The sequence below is a fragment of the Hylaeus volcanicus genome, chromosome 2 (genome assembly GCF_026283585.1).
Source record: "Hylaeus volcanicus isolate JK05 chromosome 2, UHH_iyHylVolc1.0_haploid, whole genome shotgun sequence".
In the NCBI taxonomy this organism is placed as follows: domain Eukaryota; kingdom Metazoa; phylum Arthropoda; class Insecta; order Hymenoptera; family Colletidae; genus Hylaeus; species Hylaeus volcanicus.
This window is the reverse complement of record NC_071977.1, coordinates 28,150,598-28,173,165: the sequence shown is the minus strand read 5'-3', so window position 1 is coordinate 28,173,165 and position 22,568 is coordinate 28,150,598. Positions and strand designations below refer to the sequence as shown.

At 42.6% G+C, this 22,568-nt stretch overlaps 1 protein-coding gene across 3 annotated transcripts in view; it reads right to left on the bottom strand.

The window, feature by feature from the left end:
• The window catches only part of LOC128885076 (SPARC-related modular calcium-binding protein 2), a 33,398-nt gene extending 11,371 nt beyond the window's left edge, over positions 1–22,027 (bottom strand). For 2 of the 3 annotated variants that reach the window (XM_054138838.1, XM_054138839.1), the window contains exons 1-2: positions 18,094–22,027; positions 16,136–18,007 (exon numbers count right to left, since the gene is read on the bottom strand). In XM_054138838.1, coding sequence (XP_053994813.1) covers positions 16,136–16,222 — 87 coding nt within the window. In that variant the 5' untranslated portion in view covers positions 16,223–18,007; positions 18,094–22,027. The remainder of the gene's footprint in view (positions 1–16,135; positions 18,008–18,093) is intronic. The other variant, XM_054138837.1, reaches the window with a different exon arrangement.
• Positions 22,028–22,568: the final 541 nt, after the last annotated feature.

Genomic DNA, 22,568 nt, shown 5'->3' with positions numbered 1-22,568 from the left:
CTGCGATCAAGGTTCCCATGATTCTTGAACCGCTCGTTTGCGTCTTCCAGTCTTCGCAAAACGAAACGCGTTATCTTATCGTACAGGAAGGCGAAAACACAAGCGTAAATCTGCCCGAAAAGCGTCAGCTTGTTTATCGAACTAGATGACTCGACGCGCGCAGGCTAATTGCGAAGATTCCCCGATCGAAAGCTCCTCTGCTTTAGAAATGATTCACTCGGAACAGCGTGGAACAGAGGCGTCTTTAACACGGTGGAGGCGCCTCTATCCAGTAAAGAAGGCGCCTCCGATCCATCAGAAGAGGCGCCTGGATCGTTACGTCATGCATTTGCAGCGTACGGTATGCGAAATCCGATTTACGATGTTCAATGCGCGACCGTGTCGGTAATAACGCCCGTCAAAATTATTGAGTGTATCGCTCGGAGTGCGTCGCTAATTAGAGAGCATGAAATACTACTATCATCTAAGCCAGTGGTCGGCAACCTACGACCCACGGGTCAAGGAGTGACCCAAGATGCCATAACAACGGGCGAATGAACCAAATACAACGTCAAAAATGCCATTAAGTAGCACTTCGACAACATTTATTTTGTCGACATTGCTACTATCGGAAGGAACTGTGTCTTTGACATGTTTACGCCGGCGCGGATTTTCAGTGTCTGTCTCCACCCCACGGTGCAGACACGAATGAACCATCGGTGATGCACGTTAAAGTGTTCAAATAACGTCGATATTAACGTTACTACTGTCAGAGATCAGTGATGGGCAAAACCTTAGGCTTAGAATGAATCTGAAGTTTGCCGATATGTTTGTCTCGTTTCCTTCTTTGAAAAATGTTCAAAACATCGGCACCCTTCAGATTTATTCGAAGCCTAAAGTTTTGCCCATCTCTGTCAGAGGTCATTTCATTCATAACATTCATGTTTCAATAAATAACCTTAATTTCATTATTCTTTTATGGAGAAATGACTTCAACCTTCGCATTCGTATTTTAATAATAATAATAATAATAAAAAAAAAAACAGGTCCAACTTTGCCGATAGAATCGAGTTATCCTCCAATAGATCTGAAACGCCCTGTAGATCCAAAGGTGGCGCCCGAACATTGGCGGTGCACGCACCCGCGTTCTCGGGAATGCGTAACGCCGTAGCATCGATGCAATACGATGCAATACAGCGTAATACACAGCGCAACGTGGTGCAGCGTGGGCATAATCGAACAACGCGTTGAATGCTAACTATCGACGACGAATGCCTAATGTGGCTCACTTGGCGCCGCCGCGGGCGCGATTGAAAAAAAAAAAAAAAACGACAGACGCCACGGACGCGAAATTGCGAGCAAGGACTATTAAAATTGTTTAATATTCCAACATTTAATAGACATTCGAATACCACGAATAAACTGGTAATATTTTAGTATTTCGATGTCACTGTACGAAATCGAATACGTGGACCATCGAAGGATTAAGATGTTCGTATATCGATTCGATACTCCTGAGCTATTCGCGAGGCAGAGAAATTCCTCGCGGTTTTTGCGATCCTCTCCTATCAAGTTTTTCCACGCTGCTTTTTTCCCCCGTCCGTCTTCGATAATAGCGCGTTACATACGAAGCGAATGCCATTGGAAAAACTGCTCTGCTATTTCCGGATCGCAGACGACGCCGCGGGGAAATTCAGCGTCGAGGAACGATTAAATCGAGCACGCATCAGGCGCTCGGTGTCAGCTTGTCGTTCCTTTTCTTGTAATCATAGCGGCCCGCTCGTTGCAACGAGATCAATCTATATTCTATCGTGTTACACGCAACATAGTGGCCCCCTTTGTGTCATTTTCTCTCGGCGTTACGTGTTACGACACCGCGTTTGTTCGATGCATCGTGCACGCATGCACGCACAGTGCACACCTATGGAATGGATTCGAGGGGCGTTTGATGGACGCTAGACACTGTGTCCACTGGGCACAGCATTCACGAGCTTATTCCTTTTATGCCGGGATAGATCTCCACCGAGGAATAAAGGATGAACTACTCTCGACTATGTTGGACAAATTTCCTGCGATAATTTAAAACTACCTTTTTGGTTCTATTTATTTTTAGGTTACCCACTCTTATCATATGTATGTTTCTTTTTTTCTGCTTGTACCACTGCTCTCGCCATCTTTATTTTGTCAGTTCTAATAATATATTAAAACTTGTATAAGTAAATTTGAATCCTGTTTTTTATTTGCAAAAATTGATCTGCCTTAAGACACGATCAGACGAAAGTGCGAGATTAACTTATAAATAGACTGCAGATTTTCGTGCATTTATAAAAGATTTGAATGTGCAAGAATTTACAAGATGCGCGAGGATACGAGAATACAAAAAATATTGAAAGTAAAGTTCGTACAACGTTAATCGGTAATAGCTTCGAGAATAGTTACTATCGTGTTTTAGCCATGAAAAACTGTGTCTATAGATACACGTTTGCATATGCTAAGCATTATTCGTTGCGTTTATGACGAGCCAATTCAATTTACAAGCAGTTGACCCTGTTGTCTCTTCGTCCCCACGTTAAAGTCTCCGAATAGCATGATATTTAATTCTGTATGTGGGGCACGTTGTAACCATTCATATAAATTAATGTACGTTCAACGTGTACGAATCGTGATGTATCAGAACGATTATCAACAAGCGTATAGCGAACGTGATTGTCTCTCCTAAAATAGCTACTAACAATTTATTCATCGTCGATGCTAAAAATAATATACAAATCCTACGAGTCTGAAGATTCGCATCTTTCTACGAATCTATGAATAAATGCAACAATCTATGGATTGTTTTCCATTCAGGCCATTTTATCACACTTTACGATAAAAATCTCGAAAGGATACGAGGTTTTGAAGAATTCAGTTGATGCTTCGTCGCTACCCTGTATCGACGTAAACTGCTCAGGCGAGCGAACGCGTGCAACCACGATGACATAACATGATTAGTAATTATCTACGGCGGTTAGAGTGGCGTTAGAGTGATGCACCTGCTCGCGCTATCCTGCGCCTAGAATCTTGTAGGATAACCTCTGATATAGCGTCGGGATGTGTACTAGTAGACGCTAAAAAAATTGCTACTATATCAACACTATCCCGTCCGGTAACACCACTGTGGTGGCATGCGAAAACTATCAGTTCAGTTCGGTCGTTTATTAAATTAATCAGCTTTTTCTAATTCTCAAAGCTACTTCGCTACCACTTTTTCTATTTGTTTACATTTGCGTATTTCTTCATTCTACATGATTCCTACATTGTTTTAATACTGTTTGCAGTATCTCTTATTTCTCGTCTATAGAGACCCGCTGGCCCTCCCCTCCCCCCCCTGTAGCACCGGATACCTCGGGGTTGTTAAACCCGTACCGTAGCTTGAAAAATCACCGCTACAGCCCCTGAGGGCACGAAAATTATTGGGCAAATGCCGGTGGCGTCAGTCAGTCAGTCCTACCGGCGCAAAACGAAAAAACCTCGATTTGATGTACGGACGGCATAGTGTTAACATATTAACGGTCCCGAAGAACTGTTAACGATTATAACGACGTATGGTTACGTAACTCCTCGTAGGAAGCGCGTAACTTAGAGTTCGAGGATTTTTCTGAATCGAATCCCGAGTTATGGCACGGATAAAGACACGTTGCGAGCCGGGTACGTGTATCTAATGACGGGTTCCCAGAAGGTGTCGTTTCTTTCTGCGGACCCGACGACTACAGAAACACAGTGATTTGTCAGTGTCTCTGATTATAAGGTCGCCATCGAGGGCGCTTGAAAATAGCGATTAACGTCCAGTCACTTATATATCCATGCCACCGAAGCACGTTATTGGTAATGGAACTGTAGTTTACGCGCTGATCTCGATAGAAACAACGCGACTCACGAGCAGAAACCGTCCTGGATCGCGAAATGTAGGAACCTCGCTCTCGGTCGAGCACGTTACACCCGCTTGCAATTGATCGAGCAATTCTAATATCAGAATGCGATACTTCGTTCTGGATCGATCGCGGAAAATAAAAGAAAAACCTAAAGCTATTTATAGGTGGATATATTCCGTGTTCCAAACGCATTCCGTGCCCTGTGTGTTAATGTGCTTGGCGTTAATTGCAACTTACCGATGAATATCAATAACGTTCGCAGCACTCGCAGTTTGAAGAGCTAGCAGCATAGTCGTTCTTTGTATCGCGAAGAAAAGAATGTTAGAGAACGAGGAAACGTGTTAAGTGCTGCAACCGCCACAAAGGGGAAAACGTGCGAATCGTTAGAATCCTCGCGAAGGATAAGTACGAGTAAATGATCCTTTAACATTCTGCCGGTGTGCTCGGCCGACTGAAACCCGATAATCGCCTCCGAATGTTTAAACAACCGCGAGAGAATCTACGCACACGCTCTCGCGCGTTGCATCATGGACGTGGATCAGGATCTAGGTATGGGAATACCAATTGGCAATTAGCACCTCGTAACAAAATGTCAGCTGGATACAGAATATGCAGTTAAACGAAAATTGAAAATATGTATGGCTGGGATTTACGAAATATTAAGCCTTCAACTATTAGAGAAAATTCAATGTTCTATAAATTGAATTTTTGTCAGTTCTATAAAAAGTATTGCATTCTATAATTACAATTATTTGATTATATGTGTATATGTATATGGTATAATATAACGTATAATAATGTATAATAATTTCTTTTTTTACGTCCAAATAAATATATGCGAAGTAAACCAGTTTCATCTACAAGGTGACTGAATTTTTTAGAAGAATGATATCTCCATAAAGAAATATTATTTTCGTCGAGTTCCCGATGGGATGAAGTATGTAATAGAAGGTGAAGTTCTATTTAGACGGAGTCCTAGATCCTACGTGACCCTTCCACTTGTCAACGCGATGCAATTGAACGAGGTTCTCATGCAATCATCGAGGTTCCACTGCACTTGCAACGCATGCTGAATAGTCACCGTTTAAAAATTTACGACAGCGATGCCAAGATAAGAATAAACTGTCTGTTTCCTGTGCAAATCATCCAACCATCGGCGTATCACGTATCGATTTTATTTTTTAATAACAACGACACTTAAACATCGTCTTTCACGTTTTATGATAATTATTTATACTTCTGTTCACGCTGTACACCAATCCCGGTTAAACTAATAAATACATAAACGATGTATAACGATATTTCGAGTTTAGGAAACTTTCCAACCGATATTACAACTCAACAGATCCAAATGTATTATGCAACGCATTTCGTGTCACTCGTTGATGTTTTAACGACGTCGTGGTCACATTAAATCGATATCTTTTCTTTCCAACCGATCGTTACCAGCGTCTCCAGCTTAGAATCGTTCAGATCGAGACCATGATACCGCTCCGCGAGTCGCGGACGTTTTTCCAAACGCAATTATTTAACTGCTTCTCCGCGAGCGACCACAGAAAACTGGGAAGCATGCGGGCGCAAGTAAATAAATTGTGCACGCGGGGATTCTCAATGAATGATCCCAACCGCTTCCTCGTACAAAGAACGAGCACTTTTTTTTAGAAATCAACGTTTCGAGGAACGCCGCGAATCCCCGTCACACGATCCATTAACGAGCAAGATAATCGGATGAAGGTTCGTTCTTGAAATTCTCACCGACGGAGCCCCGTTTAACGTTCAATTTGTTTACCAATAAACTAACAAGCGTCGAGCGTAAACGTTCCACCGCGATTTACGGAGAAATTAATTCTGATCGAAGCGAGATCGCGCATGATTGTCGACCAGAAACCATGTTCCACTAGCGCTAGCGTGTCGCTTGTCTCGTTAACGTGCCCCGCGTAGAAGCAGCGCGCAACGAACAAAAATTTGATAACACGATTCGGCGCTGCTACGAAACGGGTTTTTCGGCGCGTAATCGCGTACAAGGCGTTTCCTTCTGGCGGAAAATAAATCTCCTGGCTGACTACCCGTCGAGCGCAAACTTGAAACCTGTAACGGGTGTGCCAGCGACGCTGCAAGAAGAGGAACTACTATCTTCCGCGAAGCATCGAGACGTGTAGCTTCTTTGACGTTCATAGAAACGGGCCAGTTTTAGGAAATTTTTAACGAGAAAATTGTATAGCGTTGAAAATTTGGGTTATGTTTGCATTTATTTATCCGATTGCTTCGAAATCTCAGTCATTATTGACTCGATTGCACAGAGTATTTTTATGTATTAGGGGGGGCGAGAAAGTAATGTCGTTTCTGCGATTGCAAATATTTGTTTATTATTTACCAGCTCACCGTGTACCAATCAATTTTGATCGATCAGGTATTGAAAATTTGCACGCTGGATGACAGAAGGTTGTTGATAACGAGGACAATTACATAATTGAATAAAAATAAAAACATACTATTCGTTTGAATTTAATGTAAAAGAAACGACATTACTTTCTGGTCCCCCTAATACATTATCTAAAATATAGCGTGGATTTTAATGTTATTATCGACTGCATAAATGGATGCACTCATGTATCGTCGTACAAGAATAATATACACGAAGTAAAAGCCAGAGCTCTTCAGCTTGATCTCACGATTTTTTTTTTAAGTAGTTTAATTTTTCGTTGCATCGAGTATTCGATCCTTAGCTACGAGTTTGACTGAATCTCTTTTTAATTAGCGAATCGTGGAAACCGAGATAAATTTCTAATCGCGATCCGACGTGTCACCGCGGCTAATTGGAATTCGTAGAAAGGGAGCACCGAGTGTGCAAGCCCCGACGACGCGCGAATGCAAATTTATACAAATAGGCATCGACCACCTCGTTGCACCTGTTGCCGATCACCTACGTCCGAGCGCATTTAGGGTTTCGAACAGTTCCGTACTCGATTCCGCACGCGTGGACGGTGTGTATCGAGCGAATTGAGTACGATCCCGTTTCACCGGAGCCGGTTTGTCGACAGGAAGCGAGAAAAAAATTCGCGGAACATTCGTCACGTTCCGTTTCTATTAATATCGAATCGCCGGGATCTGAATTCGAAATCGAAATTATACGAAATGTTTGCGTGTACAGGGCTCGATGGTGAAAGATGAGGAGGCAGTGGAACGAGATATGGAAAGCAAACCAACATGGACAGATCGTATGTATATCGGTGGAACGTAAGAGTTCGATGGGAATGGTAATGTTCGACGTGGAAATATGGAAGTGTAATAGAAGAATATTGAAGAATATTGAAGAATACAACTAAAGAACGAAACGACGCTATTGTATCGGCTCGAGAGGTTTTCAAATAAAAGTAACTGCGTGTCGCCTCGACCATAACTGCCGATCGTCGAAGATCGTCCTTTTTCTAACATTTGCTACCGGCCGCGTGAACCATGCATTGTATTGGGTTGTCTGGAACGTCCATGCCGATTTTTAGTAGGCGGTACAGGTCTGAATACATCGGAGTGTTTGAAAACAAATAACACGTGGACATCCCTTAGAAGCTGGAAAAATTGTGGAACAAAATGGTACATATATAATTCAATAAATATATATCGAATTTCAAATTAAAATTAAACTGTCCTAACGAACGAACCGGTTGATCAACAGAGATGTATTCATCTCTGATACACGATGGTATTGTATCGAACAAAGTAGAAGTTTGCACTTTGCTACCAATCATATTTATTGAGCTGTCTGGAAAGTCCATGCCGATTTTTAAGTAAGCGGTACAGGCCTGAATATATCTGAATGACTGAAAACAAATAACATATGTACATTCCTTAACAGGTGGAAAGGTTGTGGAACAAAATGGTACATGTATAATTCAATAAATTAATATACATCAAAATTCAAATATATCTTTGAATGTTTCTTAAAAATTGCCACGAACTTTCTGGACGACCCATTTATACATTTCTGTACTACGTCGTATTTCGTATCGATTCCCTATGCTATGGTCAAAGTTGTTTACGTATTGAGAGGTACGAAGCACTTTCACTAGCAGCGAAAGAAGTAACGGAAGAGTTCTTCCCGGAAATATTAGGTTCCGGTATCGGATTATTAATATTTGACTCAAATTTGTATGCTACGATGGGCGAGAACCGTTCGGAATAGTCGACGTTTATTTAGTATGGAGTATGTGAAACTGATTGTGATTACAGATTTTCTCTTCTTGATGCTTGCTTGGTTTATTTTTTAACCATATACAGCCCATGCAGACTTGTTTCGACTACCGTTCGTATCTCATTCTCTGTCTCCACGGATCGCGGCAAATTATTGTATACAGTTCGGTGTCGTGCCTATCCGCGAGACAGTCGCCTTCGCGAGATGTTGATCAGCGAGAATGAATAACGATTCGCGAACAAGAGGGAGTTACCCGTTTCGATCCGTCAAACTCGTTAACGCCAAACAGTTGGCACTCGAATTCCCCACGAACGAGTCTTTTCAAACGGAACGAGTGTTAATTACCGAGGCATGTCTTGACGGCGCCATCGTCATTGACACGCGCGCCAATTATCAGAGCACATTTTCCGCGGTAGTTACTATTAATTGTAGGTTCGGGCGAACGTCACGAACGATAATGACGCACCAGGAATTGGAACGTAAAAAGACAAGTTACACGACGCCTGCCTCGCCTACCTGGTCAGAGAGCAATACGGAGAGAGAAATAGAGAGAGAGAGAGTAAGAGGAAAAAAGAAGCGAGATATTCTCTCGAAGAAAAATAATGAAAAAAGAAGTAAAGAGGGAAACTAAGGGAGGGGAAAAAAGAAATGAAGCGTACCAGCAGGTTGGCGCCACGCGATACCGCTTGCCCCGTGGTTGACACGAGGAGAATTGATTATAGAGTAGCCGGGATTGATTCGAGCCTCGATAAAACTCAATATTACCAGGCTGATGATCGACAATCAAGGTCTCCTGGTAGGCATGTTACGCCGATTGTAAAATTACGATCGATTTAATTACTTTTCCAGCGATACGTTACAACGCGGTAATTGCTATTCAGGCCCAATCGAAACGGAATCGACTCGATTTCGCCTTCTTCGACTCGTCCAGAATTCCAACGGCGCCCGTTCGCGGAGGACGGACACTCGAGAGGAAGTCGAAAACCGTGACCAAGCGCCGCGGGTCATTCTATCCAGCTTTAATTTATTCCCGAAACTAAACGTTCCCCGTGAAGTTGTAATTCTCGATTCCCGTAATAAATTAAGCGTTTCGTGTATCGATCTGTTCCGTGATCTTTCATCGGACGCTTCTCTTTTTTATTCTTTTTCGATCGAATGGTGGAATCGGTTACAAAGGAATGCGAGTGTTCGGTAATAATATATCGGTGTTCGTCGCAGATAAAAAGTGTTTCGCGACTAAAAAGTTTAGGAAACGCGGGGAGACCCGGACGATCGGTAGACACGACGAACAAGCTGACCGGCGCGGATGCAAAAAGGAACGAAGGCACAAAAGGCAGAAAGGGGAATATCTGCTAACACCTGAGCATTCGGGAGACGCTCTGCGTGTCGCAATGCACGGGAAGGTGCACGTGTGTTCGTCGCGGGAAGGACGAGGAGAGGAGAGAAGGAGAACGAGGGAAAGAAGAGAGGACCTCGTAAGATATTGGCTCTCCCCAAACAGGTTTCTTAGACACATTCTTTCTGGGCTTGATGCTCGCCATTCGTGCAGCCAGCTTCTTATTAATTATTACTCGTCCCGTGGGGATTAAAACGCGACACGTTCGGATTTAGAAATCCCTCATCGGATTGAAAATTATTTTACACGAGCCACGATACGTCTATTAGCCCCCCTCGACCGTCGCGTCGATTCGATCCACGTCGAAGATGACCAGAAACGAACGAACGTACAATCAATGAACGATGAACAACCGTTTATCCAGTTACTCGCTTACATTTGTATTTCAAATTAAAATTAAACTGTCCTAACGAACGAACCGGTTGATCAACAGAGATGTATTCATCTCTGATACGCGATGGTATTGTATGGAACAAAGTAGAAGTTTGCACTTTGCTACCAATCATATTTATCGGGCTGTCTGGAAAGTCCGTGCCGATTTTTAAGTAAGCGGTACAGGCCTGAATATATATCTGAATGACTGAAAACAAATAACATATGTACATTCCTTAACAGGTGGAAAGGTTGTGGAACAAAATGGTACATGTATAATTCAATAAATTAATATACATCAAAATTCAAATATGTCTTTGAATTTTTCTTAAAAATAGGCATGAACTTTCCGGACAACAATATCCTCCCATAAATCACTCATATGATGAATTACCTATTATTTATAACAAATATATTAACTGATTTATAAATTTATTCTATCGAAATAATTTAATATGGGAGAATTTAGTGCAATGAATTGCTACCACGTTGAGTGACGCAGCGGTACGATACTTTTATTTGAAATTTCATTAGGAACAACATAGCCCACAAATTAGTGCTAAAAACACTTTCGAGTAGCATCTGCGAAGCCAGTGGCGAACGATGGAGTGCTTTAAACGCTCGGGCTGGGTTTAGTATCCGCGGTGGCGAACTCGCGAGATAAAACGACGATTTTCAATGAAAATCAGATAAGGGACAGCCCGGGGATGAGATACGCCAATTGCGAGGTACTTGGAAGCGACCTCGTGTCTCTTTTTCCAGGTAGCAGCCGGCTGGGGCTGTTTAAGCGATGCACGTGCACTCTTCGACACCTTCCCGTGGATCGTCGGGGACCTTAGAGATCGTTTTATCTCTTCTCACTGGCTCGCGAGAAAGTTGAGATTACGCGGAAGCGGACCTCCGCCGTTCGTGTCGGTGGAAAGAATTTGTCTCGCGATTTGCATACGTTCAATGTTAACGAAACGAAATTCCTTCTCGATCCTACGGGTAACGAGAGGAGGACTGCACGCGCGCAAACGCGGCCCGACGCGTTTATAACGTAACCGTGGATCGTTTGTTCGCTAGATTATGGATAAAGCGACAGGAATTATAGGCACGGCGGGAACTTTCAGCGTGTAATTTGAATTTTACGTCGTCCACTCGCGGATCTAACGAGACGCGCGGATAAATGGGATTAGAGATCCGCTGGCGCGATATTGGCGTTTTCGGTACCGTTGCGCATCCAGTGATAGCGCGGATCTTTAATGCGAAACGAGATAATGTTTCTAGGGTTACGAGGTACGCTGGAATCGACGATGAAATCAAAGCTGCTCGCGTCGGTGTACTTAATATGGGAGGGGTGATTCTATCTTGGCGTGGCCGCTAATTTTCCTGATTATTCTCGCATCTCTGATACGCAGTGGTTTCTAAGATATTTTTTCAAGTGTCGCTTCTTAACTCTCTAGCATTTAATATGGATCTTTAATCACTTTCTAAATACTTTAAATCACTTTCACGATAAACGACTCTACTAAAAATGACTTTATTCGCTCCCACAAAATCCGTCGAGCGACTGACTTCGCTCGTCAACGGTTAAACAGAAAAGCGACAATAGTCGTGTGCCGCCAAAAGAACGCCGACCATCTAATTCTTACAAAATAAAGCGCGAATCGAAGCCGAGACACCTACGCCCGACCTGCTCGCGATCCCTGAGCGACAATGGTTGTATCCCGCCAAAAGAATGCCGACCAGCTAATTCTTACGAAAACAACGTTAAAATATATTAAACCAGTAACGTTTATCTTGGTAAATTAAAAATAAAGTTGATTTCATACAAGAGCCCTCCTTGTTTCTTGAAAACACTGCTCTAAGGTGTCTGATACGTTACCAGTGTCTCTAATGAACAGTTAAGAATGACACCTTTAATCTGTCTGAACAGAATATCACCCTGTTGATATCGCGGTCCCTAATGCGACTACTATACCACAAATGCCTACCTACCCGATAGTAACGCCTTTAATGTGACTAGTACGTTACTAATATCTCGGGCCTTGCACTCGAGCCTGACAGCTTTAATACCACCCTTTTGATATCGATGTTCCCACCGTGACTATTGAGTATACTATCAATGCCTACCTGCTGATAGTAACGTCTCTAATGTGACTAGCGTGTTACTAATACCTCGAACGCTGAACTTGAGCCTGACATCTTTAATACCTTCCTGGTGATATCAATGTTTCCACAGTGACTAGTATACAACCAGTACCCATGAGCACGCTGATATTAACGTCACCAATGACTAATCTAACATTACACCTGGAATCTTTAACACTTCCCTGATATCGAAGATACGACTCGTGATTGACGTCAATCATGCGAGTAACATATGACTAATATATCTAACATTGCACTTTACTATATTTCCTAGCACCGACGATTCCTAGCATGACTAGCAATCCGTTACTATCTGATCTATCTGTTTCATTTCAATCATCGAACAAATTTTTTAAATCTTTTTACACTAACTGCACTCGGCAATCCTCACGTCTCACGGCGACGTAAATCGTAGACTTAAAAAGAGAATTTTAAGGTGACTAATTTACTGGTGACGATTCACTGGTATCTAATCTGGGTACTCTGATCTCCGAACAAATGTTTTAATCCTTTAACACTGAACACGCCAGGAAACGTCACGAAATCACAAACTTGAAGTCCACGAACACGTGGGATTTCTGGATAAACGACATTTCATGATACATCGTACAGATGGAATTCGCATAGCGCTTCGCTGATTAATAGCGTGCGCTCGTCGTGCCTCGAAGGTCTACGAGGAGGCAGCCGAAGGAGCGAGGAAGAAAAAAGTCGTGATAGGTTATTTATCGACACCAAGCTGACGAGTGCGTGTAGAGTCGAATTGGAGAAAGGTGAAAAAAAGAGGCTGTTCAGATGCCGAGTGTGCCCACGTATGAATTCCTCAGCGGTGGCGGGACCTGTGCCTACGTAAGTGGTTTCTCGACCGGAGAACCGGGATAAAAAAAAGTTTGACACATTCCGCAGGTGTGCTTTCTTCGAGGGGGAGAGTTCGCGTTCTCTCAGTGGTTTACGATGTTTCCTATAATGTTGCGGGAACCAGTTTCGGTGCGGTTTAAGGAAAACGAAATTGGCCACTATCGTTGGCCACCGTTGAAAGGTTTCTCGACGGGAACGAAGTTGGGAAAGAAATTGGTACGAGAAGAGGAGCAAGTATCGGGTCGTCCAGAAAGTTCGTAGCAATTTTTAAGAAAACTTCAAAGGCACGCTTGAATTTTGATATATTGTTTATGTAGGATTTTGGGATCGATCGAGGGTGTTTGTATGATAACATTGAAATGTATAAAAAGATTGACGCAGCAGGTCCGCGCGCTACGACCGTTACAGGGACGATAAAGAGACACGAAAGTCTTTTGAGCAAATACGGGATTCCGCGTTCGTAAACGACTTTGTCAAGTTAGTAATCGTTTGAACTTCGGAGAGACAACTATCACCGCGAACGCCTTCTATTTGGAATTCCAGAAAATAATTAGAAGTAATTGTTATCCGCGCTGATGAAAAATCGTACTATCGCGCCTAGCTACCCCTCGCCTTTTACAACGCAGAGGGCCGTTGTTTACAAACAACTACGACGGGAGAAGAAAGAACAACTTCTCGTAATGGACAATCTGCCGCGTTTTATCGTAATTAATTCGATAGCGCGGAAACGATGACCGCGACATATAAATAAATGCGATTTTCTCTTTAACGTGCCTCGGCGAAGATTCGTCCACGGTTCGATCGCTGTATCGCCGAGGAAATTGATCGAACCCTGTGATTTCTGTAGAATGGGAACGTTCGCGAGGCAAACGGTTTAGGATTTTATTTTTTCATAGGTAAATTTTGATAAGATGGTAGATACTTGTGGAAGTCCCTAAGAATATAAGAAGCTTCGTAGAACGAACGCTGTCGTTGTGAGAATAAAAACATAAATGGTAAAGTGTGTACCTTGAATTAAAATAACAATTCCATCATCCACTTTTCGATAGAAGTGTCAAGAGCAATCGATTACGAGACTTGTTCTAATTAATTCAAATGCACTGCGTTTCGAGATTAAAAACACCCGCTTATAACACGCTAAGCAATTTTAAATAACGTCGTTCCAGCAACCTGTAGACAGAGACGCCAACAAATAACGATTACGCTTAAGAATCACATCCGAAGAATTTCAGATATTTATTGGCGAATTTCCATTTCTGTTTCTTCAGAAAACAATTACCAAATACCTCGTTATATAACTCCTTGGCATTGACAGTAGGAGAACTCGAAAATTAAATTTCGTTGGATAATCGGTTTGAAATTTGCATTTTTAGAAAAAAGGTAGGTATACTAATCGTGAAATTTGGTTAATTCGGCTGCTGTGTTGCATACTTGTTGTTTTTTTTCTACCGTTTTACACGATAAAAGAGCTGTACCTATTAAGCTTATTTGTGTAACAAAAATGAAATTGATGCTGCTTTTTTAGCCGTACTACTATCGACGTCACAGAAGTAATATATTATCGGTGCGACTAAATAAATTAATACACACAGATCTATGCCGAATAAAGAAACCAGTTGAGAGTGACTTTTGATCCTGGACTAAAGGAGATAAATATTTATGAGGTGACAAACGGAGTAAGTTCAGGTGTGAAAACGAAGAAAAATGCATTCTGAAATCTTTTGTTCAAATATAGAACTCGCTCAAGCGATCGAGTGATAAGTAATTCTTGTTTGTCTTTTAAATTTGTTCAAGCAAAGTATTCGTTACTTCAAAAGTATTCATTTAACTGAAATTCAAGTCATCTGATGGAAGAACACAAAATTAAGCCAACAGTACTCGAGCCTTTTCTTTTTATTTATCGCTAAGGCTCCCTCCTCTGCTATGGACATCAATATTTTAACCATTTAAATTTCTATGCACGCAGGTTTAAAACTGAACTAATGATTTCAAAAGATAACCAAATAAGGAAAGTTCTAATTTGTCGATCTCCAACAGTTCGAGAGGTACAGCAAACCAACGTTACTTTATTCGGAAAATCCTCGAGATTCCACCACTGCCCCGAAAATAAAGAAATTCCGAGAAAACAGCGCTAATAAAAGAGATCGGGAGAATTCCAAAGAAGTCAGCTCTTTGTTCGGCGAAGGAATCGTTTGAAAACCCGCAATGTACAATGGAATAAAATTTCGTAACGAGAAATCGAAATTATCTTCTTACGGCTGTAAAAGCGTCGAGTTATCGGTGCTCCACATAATTAAGTTAGCAACGAGCACGGTGCAGCGGGACTCCGATTAATCATTAGCCAGCGCGAGAACTAGAGATATCACGCGTTTATAATTATATTTAAAAAAGAATCCGCTGTCGGATCTTTTAATCGGCCGTCGGATAATACCAGCGCTATTTACCTATCCTCTTTGCCTCGTGCAAACAAAAGACTGTTTGTATCGCACGGCGCGGGACGCTCAAAAGACCGACGGGCGTAGCACACCGAGTGCTAATAATTTTTCTATAACGCCAACGACTTGTAAAACGTTCGCTCGTTGTTCGATACGTTGTTTCCACGGCGCTTTATCGCGCTTGGGAACCGCGTCTAATTAACAGAGAAACGAACCGGAGATGGTCGCAGTTCTCGTCTAGGTAAACGATCACCAGTAACACGTACAAAACAAACCAAATTCTTAGGAAACAAGAACAAAACTAACTTCTTCGCGTTTACCTATGGGTCTTAAAGAAGGTACGAAATGTAAAAGTTTAAAGACGCGAAGAAACAAGGAAATTGATTTTCCTGTAAATTACAAAGAATTATATATTACTTATATTCCACTTCCAAACAAAGCCAAACAGTGGATTCGTTAAGATTAAACATCTGCGGGTCCGTACTGTGCGAAAATAAAAATTTGAAATTCAGAAGTTGAGAAAGCGAGACGCGAGGAAATAGAGAAATTGTTTTTCCTGAAACTTGGAGGGAATTAAATGTTATCTCTATTTCCAGACACACACGGTCAGGAGTGTAAAAAGGTTTCCGAGAAGGGATTCCAAGATTTTATTTCCATAAAAATGTGTGTCTTAATAAAGAAAGAAAATCCTAAACCCTATTAGGAGACTCTGTGGCGAGTGCGTAAAACACCGTCGCGCGCACATCACCTGTACTCCGATGTAACTTCAAAAGCCGCGATCGCGATTCATGAACGATCCAGAACGCCTCCAAAGGCGAATAAGCTTACACGATTTTCGTGACGAACGGCCAATTTGGCCACATACCTTGGCCACAGTGACGGTGTTCGCGGCAGCATCGAGATAAACGAAGACGGATAGGAGGATGGCGGCACGGATCATCGGGATCATCATCGTGTCCACGGGCTGGGTGGTGAGTACGTCCTCGAGGGTCGAAGGACCGAAGCCACTGGTCCGACACGCACGTACATGCACGGTCACTCACACGCACTCACTGTTCCTGGCACATGGCATCCTCCTTTTCATGATCTCTCTTCTTGTCCACCGTTTTGCGCTCGCCTTGCGATCTCCCGGCGTTCCTCTTGGCTGCCACTTTCTTCCGCTCACCGGGCCGCCCGTTTACAGAGGATCTCGAACGACTCTCTTTTTCGTACCGCGACGGGGGTCGAGAGCTGAGCAGCTGGGGGTAGCTGGGCATGCAAAGAGGAGGACTCCGCCAGGAAAGGACGCAAATGTATGTCCAGCCGTGGCAACTGCCGCCGAGCAACTGGCACTTGCTCGCCTGCTGGAGCAAGCCTGTCTCGGTCTCGGCCCCGACGGCAGACTCCCCGGTTGCAGTTCCTATGTGTATATACGCTCCTCTTCTTCGCTATCGGGAATTTCGTGGCAAGGGTGGGGAACCTTTTGGCACTAGGGAGCCCGAGTGTTGCTCCACGATATTCCTCACAAGGGTTTACGCCACCTGGACAATTTCTAACAATTGCGTTCTTCGCGATATGACAGTTTGAGACAGGGGTGGGGAACCTCTTGGCACTGGAAGGGCGCGTATCGCTTCGCCGAGTCCTGCGAATGCGTTATAGACAGAGCAAGCCGATAAAATAATAGCGTTTCCGGCTGTAATTTGTAATGGTTGATATGAAAGTGTTTTATAAAATTTTCACGAATTTCAGTCTGGCGGCCAACGCGTTCATGTAGCTTCTATATTTCTGTATATCTATCCCAATGAATGTAGGCAATGATAAATTATTATTTTTCTTGGAAAGTTTTTCCACGTTCTCTATCTATTTTTACAAGTAGAACTCCGGTTTCGAAACTCTATCCCTTTCATATTGAAATAATAAGCTTAGTCGTTTGGACACGTTTAGTCATAAAATAGAAGACTACATTGCTCAGGGGCTGACCAAACAAATATTCTGACACTGGAGGGAATATATCACGATAAAAATACGTTGGATTCCTAATGAATTCTGATTAGAACACGTGCACCATCTTGACGTTTTTAGTATCTGTGCGATGCAATCATGTTTGCAACCATATCACTTTAGTATTTACTTATCGTAACATCGCTTACGAATTGTCCTGAACAATAGAAAAGCTACAATATGCCTTTATTTTTGTTCTTCTTGGTACAGATTGTTGATGCAAATAGTAACGTAAATACTAATCTAACTAATGTAATATTTCAACGCATCTGTAAATCATAGTCAATCTCCAATCGATCACTTTTCAACGAAACTATTTGCATGAAGCATGCTTGCTTCCTGATTATTCGTTATTTTCATACTCGGAAAATTACTTGTGCATAATTTATTTCTACTTTATCTCTTTATTGCATCTCGATCGGTGTAGCAAGCTCCTCGTACGGGCGCGACATTCTCGATGCGTGCTCCATCGTCTGTCAGAGATAAGAAGAAAAACATCGTTGTTGTTTTTAACAAAATTAGCCCGACGTATCCATGTGAATCAGAGATGGCCAACATTCTTATCTGGACGAATATTAAAAATTCGAAATATCGCGATTTTTAAAATTCCGTTGTTTATCCTGTTTTATTTTTAGAAAATTTGTTGTTTCGAGAACCACGCGAGTCGAAGATTAGGTCCACTTGATTTCACCGTGAGTTTCCGAAACATAGTTCGTCCTTCCTGTTGGAGTGCCCAAGAGGACGGAATCGGTAGCACCTGTTCGTGAGAAACAAATCAAAAGACCATACATTACTAATACGCATCTTTCGCGAATAGAATTGAAAGAAACCCAAATTATTTACCCGAGTCGATCCTCTATAATTTTCTCACGTGATTCTCCAAACAATACGTCCTCCGAGATCGCGTGGACAATAAATCGCTCGCAACTTATGACGGTGTATTAGGGAGACAATGGCTGTAATGCGGATAATGGGCCAATCGGGCGCGTTTGCGTTTTTATCGATACGTATCAGGCAATTTCGACGCTTGTTTCGCTCTTTCCTCTCCTCCGACAGAGATAGTTCCTCGCGATCCAAGATTCATGAGTCATCGAGAATTCGAAACCGATTCAGAACTGGTTGTTTGGCCGATGGAATGTAGCTTTTAACAGCGAGCAACCGAGCATCCTGGCAGAAAAGGGATGCGAGAGAGGGTGCAGGCGGATTATACGCGTTTAAGAGCGAACGTACACCTGTGGGGCATCCAGCGCCTTCCTCATTAAATTTCAATCGGAGCCCTGATTTATTACCTCGTGTCTGTACTTCGCGCTTCCACCTCGTTCGGGCCGATTGTCTTCTCGGAATTCTGCAAAAAGCCTCGAGTCTGAGAAGAACGTTGCCGCGTCCGTTGAATTAAACAGCTCGCGAACGTATTGTTCTACGCAACTGTTTTTGGATCCAGCTCACCTATCGGCTCTTTCTTCTTCGTCGAAGCGATTCACTTGCAAATTCCGTTTCCTCCCTCGTCGCATATCGCGTTTCTTGCGGCTGCAAGTGTTACGTTAAATGATAAAGGGTCCTTCAGAAGGGGCTTCCAGTTTTTCTTTTTCAGTCAACACGCGTTGCATTAAATGTAACTTACTTTAGTCAAGATAAAACTGTTTGTATCTTTTGAAAACCTTTGTCATTAAGAATACTATATCGATGTCACTCTAGAATTTACTTAAACCGTGCGCGAATAAATGCAGTTGCACTTTGAATTTTACAATGCAGAATTATGCACGTATATTCTATTCCCGTCAGCACGCGTAGGCACTCGATACAAAATTGGACACAGGTTTATTCACAAGCTCGTCGTCGGATTTAAAATCGACCGTACATTAATCGTGGCATCGATAATTCTTAACGTTGTCGCGTGCAAGCAATATCTGTCTTCGGGACACCTGCTCGAGACAAGCAAACACAATGGCGCTTAATCGGCCAGAACGATCGAACTCTTCGATTGAACTCGTTCCACTGGTAGGCGTACCGAGCAAGATAATAACTTGCTATTCCTCGGCTACCTACGTGCCCATGGCTGTAATTCGCTAGTAGGGTTCGCAGCTGGCCTTTTAACGTATTTTGTAACTATTTTATCACTATATAACGACGTTGCTATTATTGATAATTAACTGTATATTGTTCGTAAGTTTCAACCCCTGTTCGATCCTGTTATATTCCTCGACATTCATCAATTATATGTTTTATAACGAGAAGCTTGATTTTGTAACATTTGAAAATTTGTAAACATTTCGCACGTTAGACACGCGCCTCTAGAAATTAATATACACGCCTATGCAATTTGTTCATGCTTATACTGAACTCTAGACTCTAGAGCAGTGTTTGCTTTGTGATTGCTATTCCAGTGCTCACTCACAATTGTCAGATTAATTTTATTTATAACTAAAACACTCTCGGTCCCCTTTATTATCTGTTTTATTTATTCTTAAATTGTACTCTCGAAACTAGAATTGATAATATGTACATACAACCCTCATTTCTTTAGCAATAAAAAGTCTGTTCAAACTTTATTGTTTCGACTACCGAAACGATTTCACTTCAAAAAATACAAACCTTTTGAAAGTACAATCGTTACTCGCCGCTCCATATCTTCCCATTATTCAAAGATGTTGCACTCCTTTCCTTACGATAATTATTGCACTTACTCATAGATAACGGCGCATCGATAACAACGAAAACAAATATAACAGTTTCGAGTACGAGTCGTTCGGAGTAAACCGCGGCGACGAGGATTTCCCGCAACGAAGGGGATTTAATTATCGAGTGACGCAAACGTCGAACCCCATACTTCCCGTAAACGAAGCAAATTTCAAGATTAAACGAAGACAACCGTTTACTCGGCGAGTGCATTCGGCGCAAACGTTGGCATTCGAATGCTCTCGGTCCAGCGGAGAAAGTAGCGACGATCGTGAGCTCAATTACACCGTCGTGCCTGATGTAATTGATGGAACGTTTCGGTACTCGTACTTCGAAATGTCACTCGCTTTACAGCACGCTTTTGGATACGTTCGGATGAATCGAAATAAAATATCGTATCGTCGACGAGTCGAGCCGATTTCGGGGCGATTAACAATTTTACTTTCTCGAGTGGAATTCCGTCGCGAAGTCGCGGCGAATTCAGAAATCGGTCAGTGATTGCGTCCCTGTTCAAGAAGGGACTTAACAGGCTGCTCGTTGGCCAAGCCGCCATCGGTTGGACAGCAACTCACTTCGTCGTCCACTCTGGCACACCTGTTCACTCAGGTATGCGATATTCCCTCTCTGTCTCGCTCTTTCTTCCCTTCTTGCAGTTCCTTCCTCCCGTCCGTCTCTTCTCCACCTTTCTTCTATCTCTTTCTTACCCCTCGACGCGACACACGGACGGTGGTTTACCGTTGTCTCAGTGATTCTGGAACCACGGATCGAGCTGGTCCATTCGCGGCGATGCAAACATTTGCGGCTTAAATAGGCGATCTCGTAACTTGGAACAAAAAATTATTACCGTGGATTATCCATTAAAATATACGTTTCCCCAAAACGAACAAAAATATCGCGACGCCTCCGTGTCTTTTAATTTTAATAGTATCTTTTCTGCTCTGTTACGAGTACAGCCAATCGAGCTGTGCGATTAGTTGGCCGTTAAAGCAATTACCGTAACTGGAAGCGTGTCGACGTGTAAATTCCTCAGGAAAATTCACTTTATATTACAACTTGATTCCCTTATTCAAAACTATATATTTACTATATTGCTTGTTTACAAAATTCTATAAACCATCGCTGCTACAACTACGGAAAAAAAAGCTTGAAAAAAAAAAAATACCCCTCTTGAAAGTTGTAAATTAAAAAATTCCCTTGACTTTACAATGTCCCGTTCCTCGTCCTCGCCGTGATCCGATAAACGTTGCCTTCTTCTGATGCTCGGACGATCTGCATATTTAGTATTACATCGTGTACCTAAGAGTGTAGCGTAAGAGTCGTGATAGTTTGCCCATCGGTTTGCGGATCCGCGATATCGGTTGTCGTTTATCCGTGTATGCTCGTGTCGGTCGGCCCGGCGGCTTGTTAAAATTCATCTTCTTCCCTCTCGCGTTCCCGTTCACGGAGTTTACGGTGCCGCCAAGTTTCCATTTATTACCAGGCGAAGCCCATGGGGCCCGTAGTCCTGACAGTTTCAGATTGTTTCGGACCGATTGGAACAAGTGGTCGGTTCAATCTATAGGGGGGGCACTCCCCGAGAGTCGGTTCTCGACCTGGCCGAGCAGAAGAACCAGACAATAGGACGCCAACATCCGCACCGGCGTGCAACTTGTCTTTTTTCGGTGTTGCTCGTTTGTTAGCGTTTCTTCTTTCGCACGCTCTAATGCGCCCGGAGAAATTGTTCGCCGACCTCGAATTGGATAGGTCTCCTCGACCGATTTCTGCGTCTCTTCTTAAACGAGGGACGCCGCTTTTTTTTTTATACAAAAGATGAGTTATTACTGTGTACACTTTTTAAACGAAGCACTCTCTTTGTGCGAAATTTACACCAGGAAAATTACTACAGCGTAGACAATTGTTTGGTTCTGTAGAACCGTTCGAGACGCTGGCATTGTGCGATTCGTTTTCAAACGCGATTTTTAATACGAAATGATACTGCGATAGTTCTCAAGGCACCTTTCTTTCGTACAAGATCAGAGTCAAGAATGTTACTATGATGTAAACAATTTGGTCCTGCCAAACTATTGAAGATATCGTCGCAGTGTATTATGCGGTGACGCAGAAGATTCAATTCTCGGTAGTTTCGTAGAGTACCTGCCTCAAGACGCGAGTTCCATCTTGAAGTTTGCAATATCTGTACGAAGGAAATTTGTCGGTGGGCGATTCGTGCAAGTACTTCTCCAACAATATCGTTTTACCGTCCTCTTCGTTCGTTAAATTCCATATATTGACGAAGTACATCGAATACGTGTTGATATTGTTCATCGCCGTGGTGGACCACGCGCAGAAGTACACCTAAGCGATTGATAGAAATACTTTGGTTAAACAATTCCAACAATTTTCCATTTTTCCATTTATTTATTTTTGTTCAATTTTACTCACGTTCGTTTTCAATATTCTCGAGCATGAATTCATCGTGTCGAGAATGATCGAACACGTTTTGGCGATGTGAACGTTTTCCATCGCCTTGGTTTTCTCGTGAACGTTCACGTAGGTGTCGAAGTCATCGATTAAGAGTACGGAAGGTAGGGTGGCAAAGGTGTGCAACTCGACGAGTCGTTTCACCAAAGCCTCGTAGTTCTCCAAGTACCTGCGATATTAAT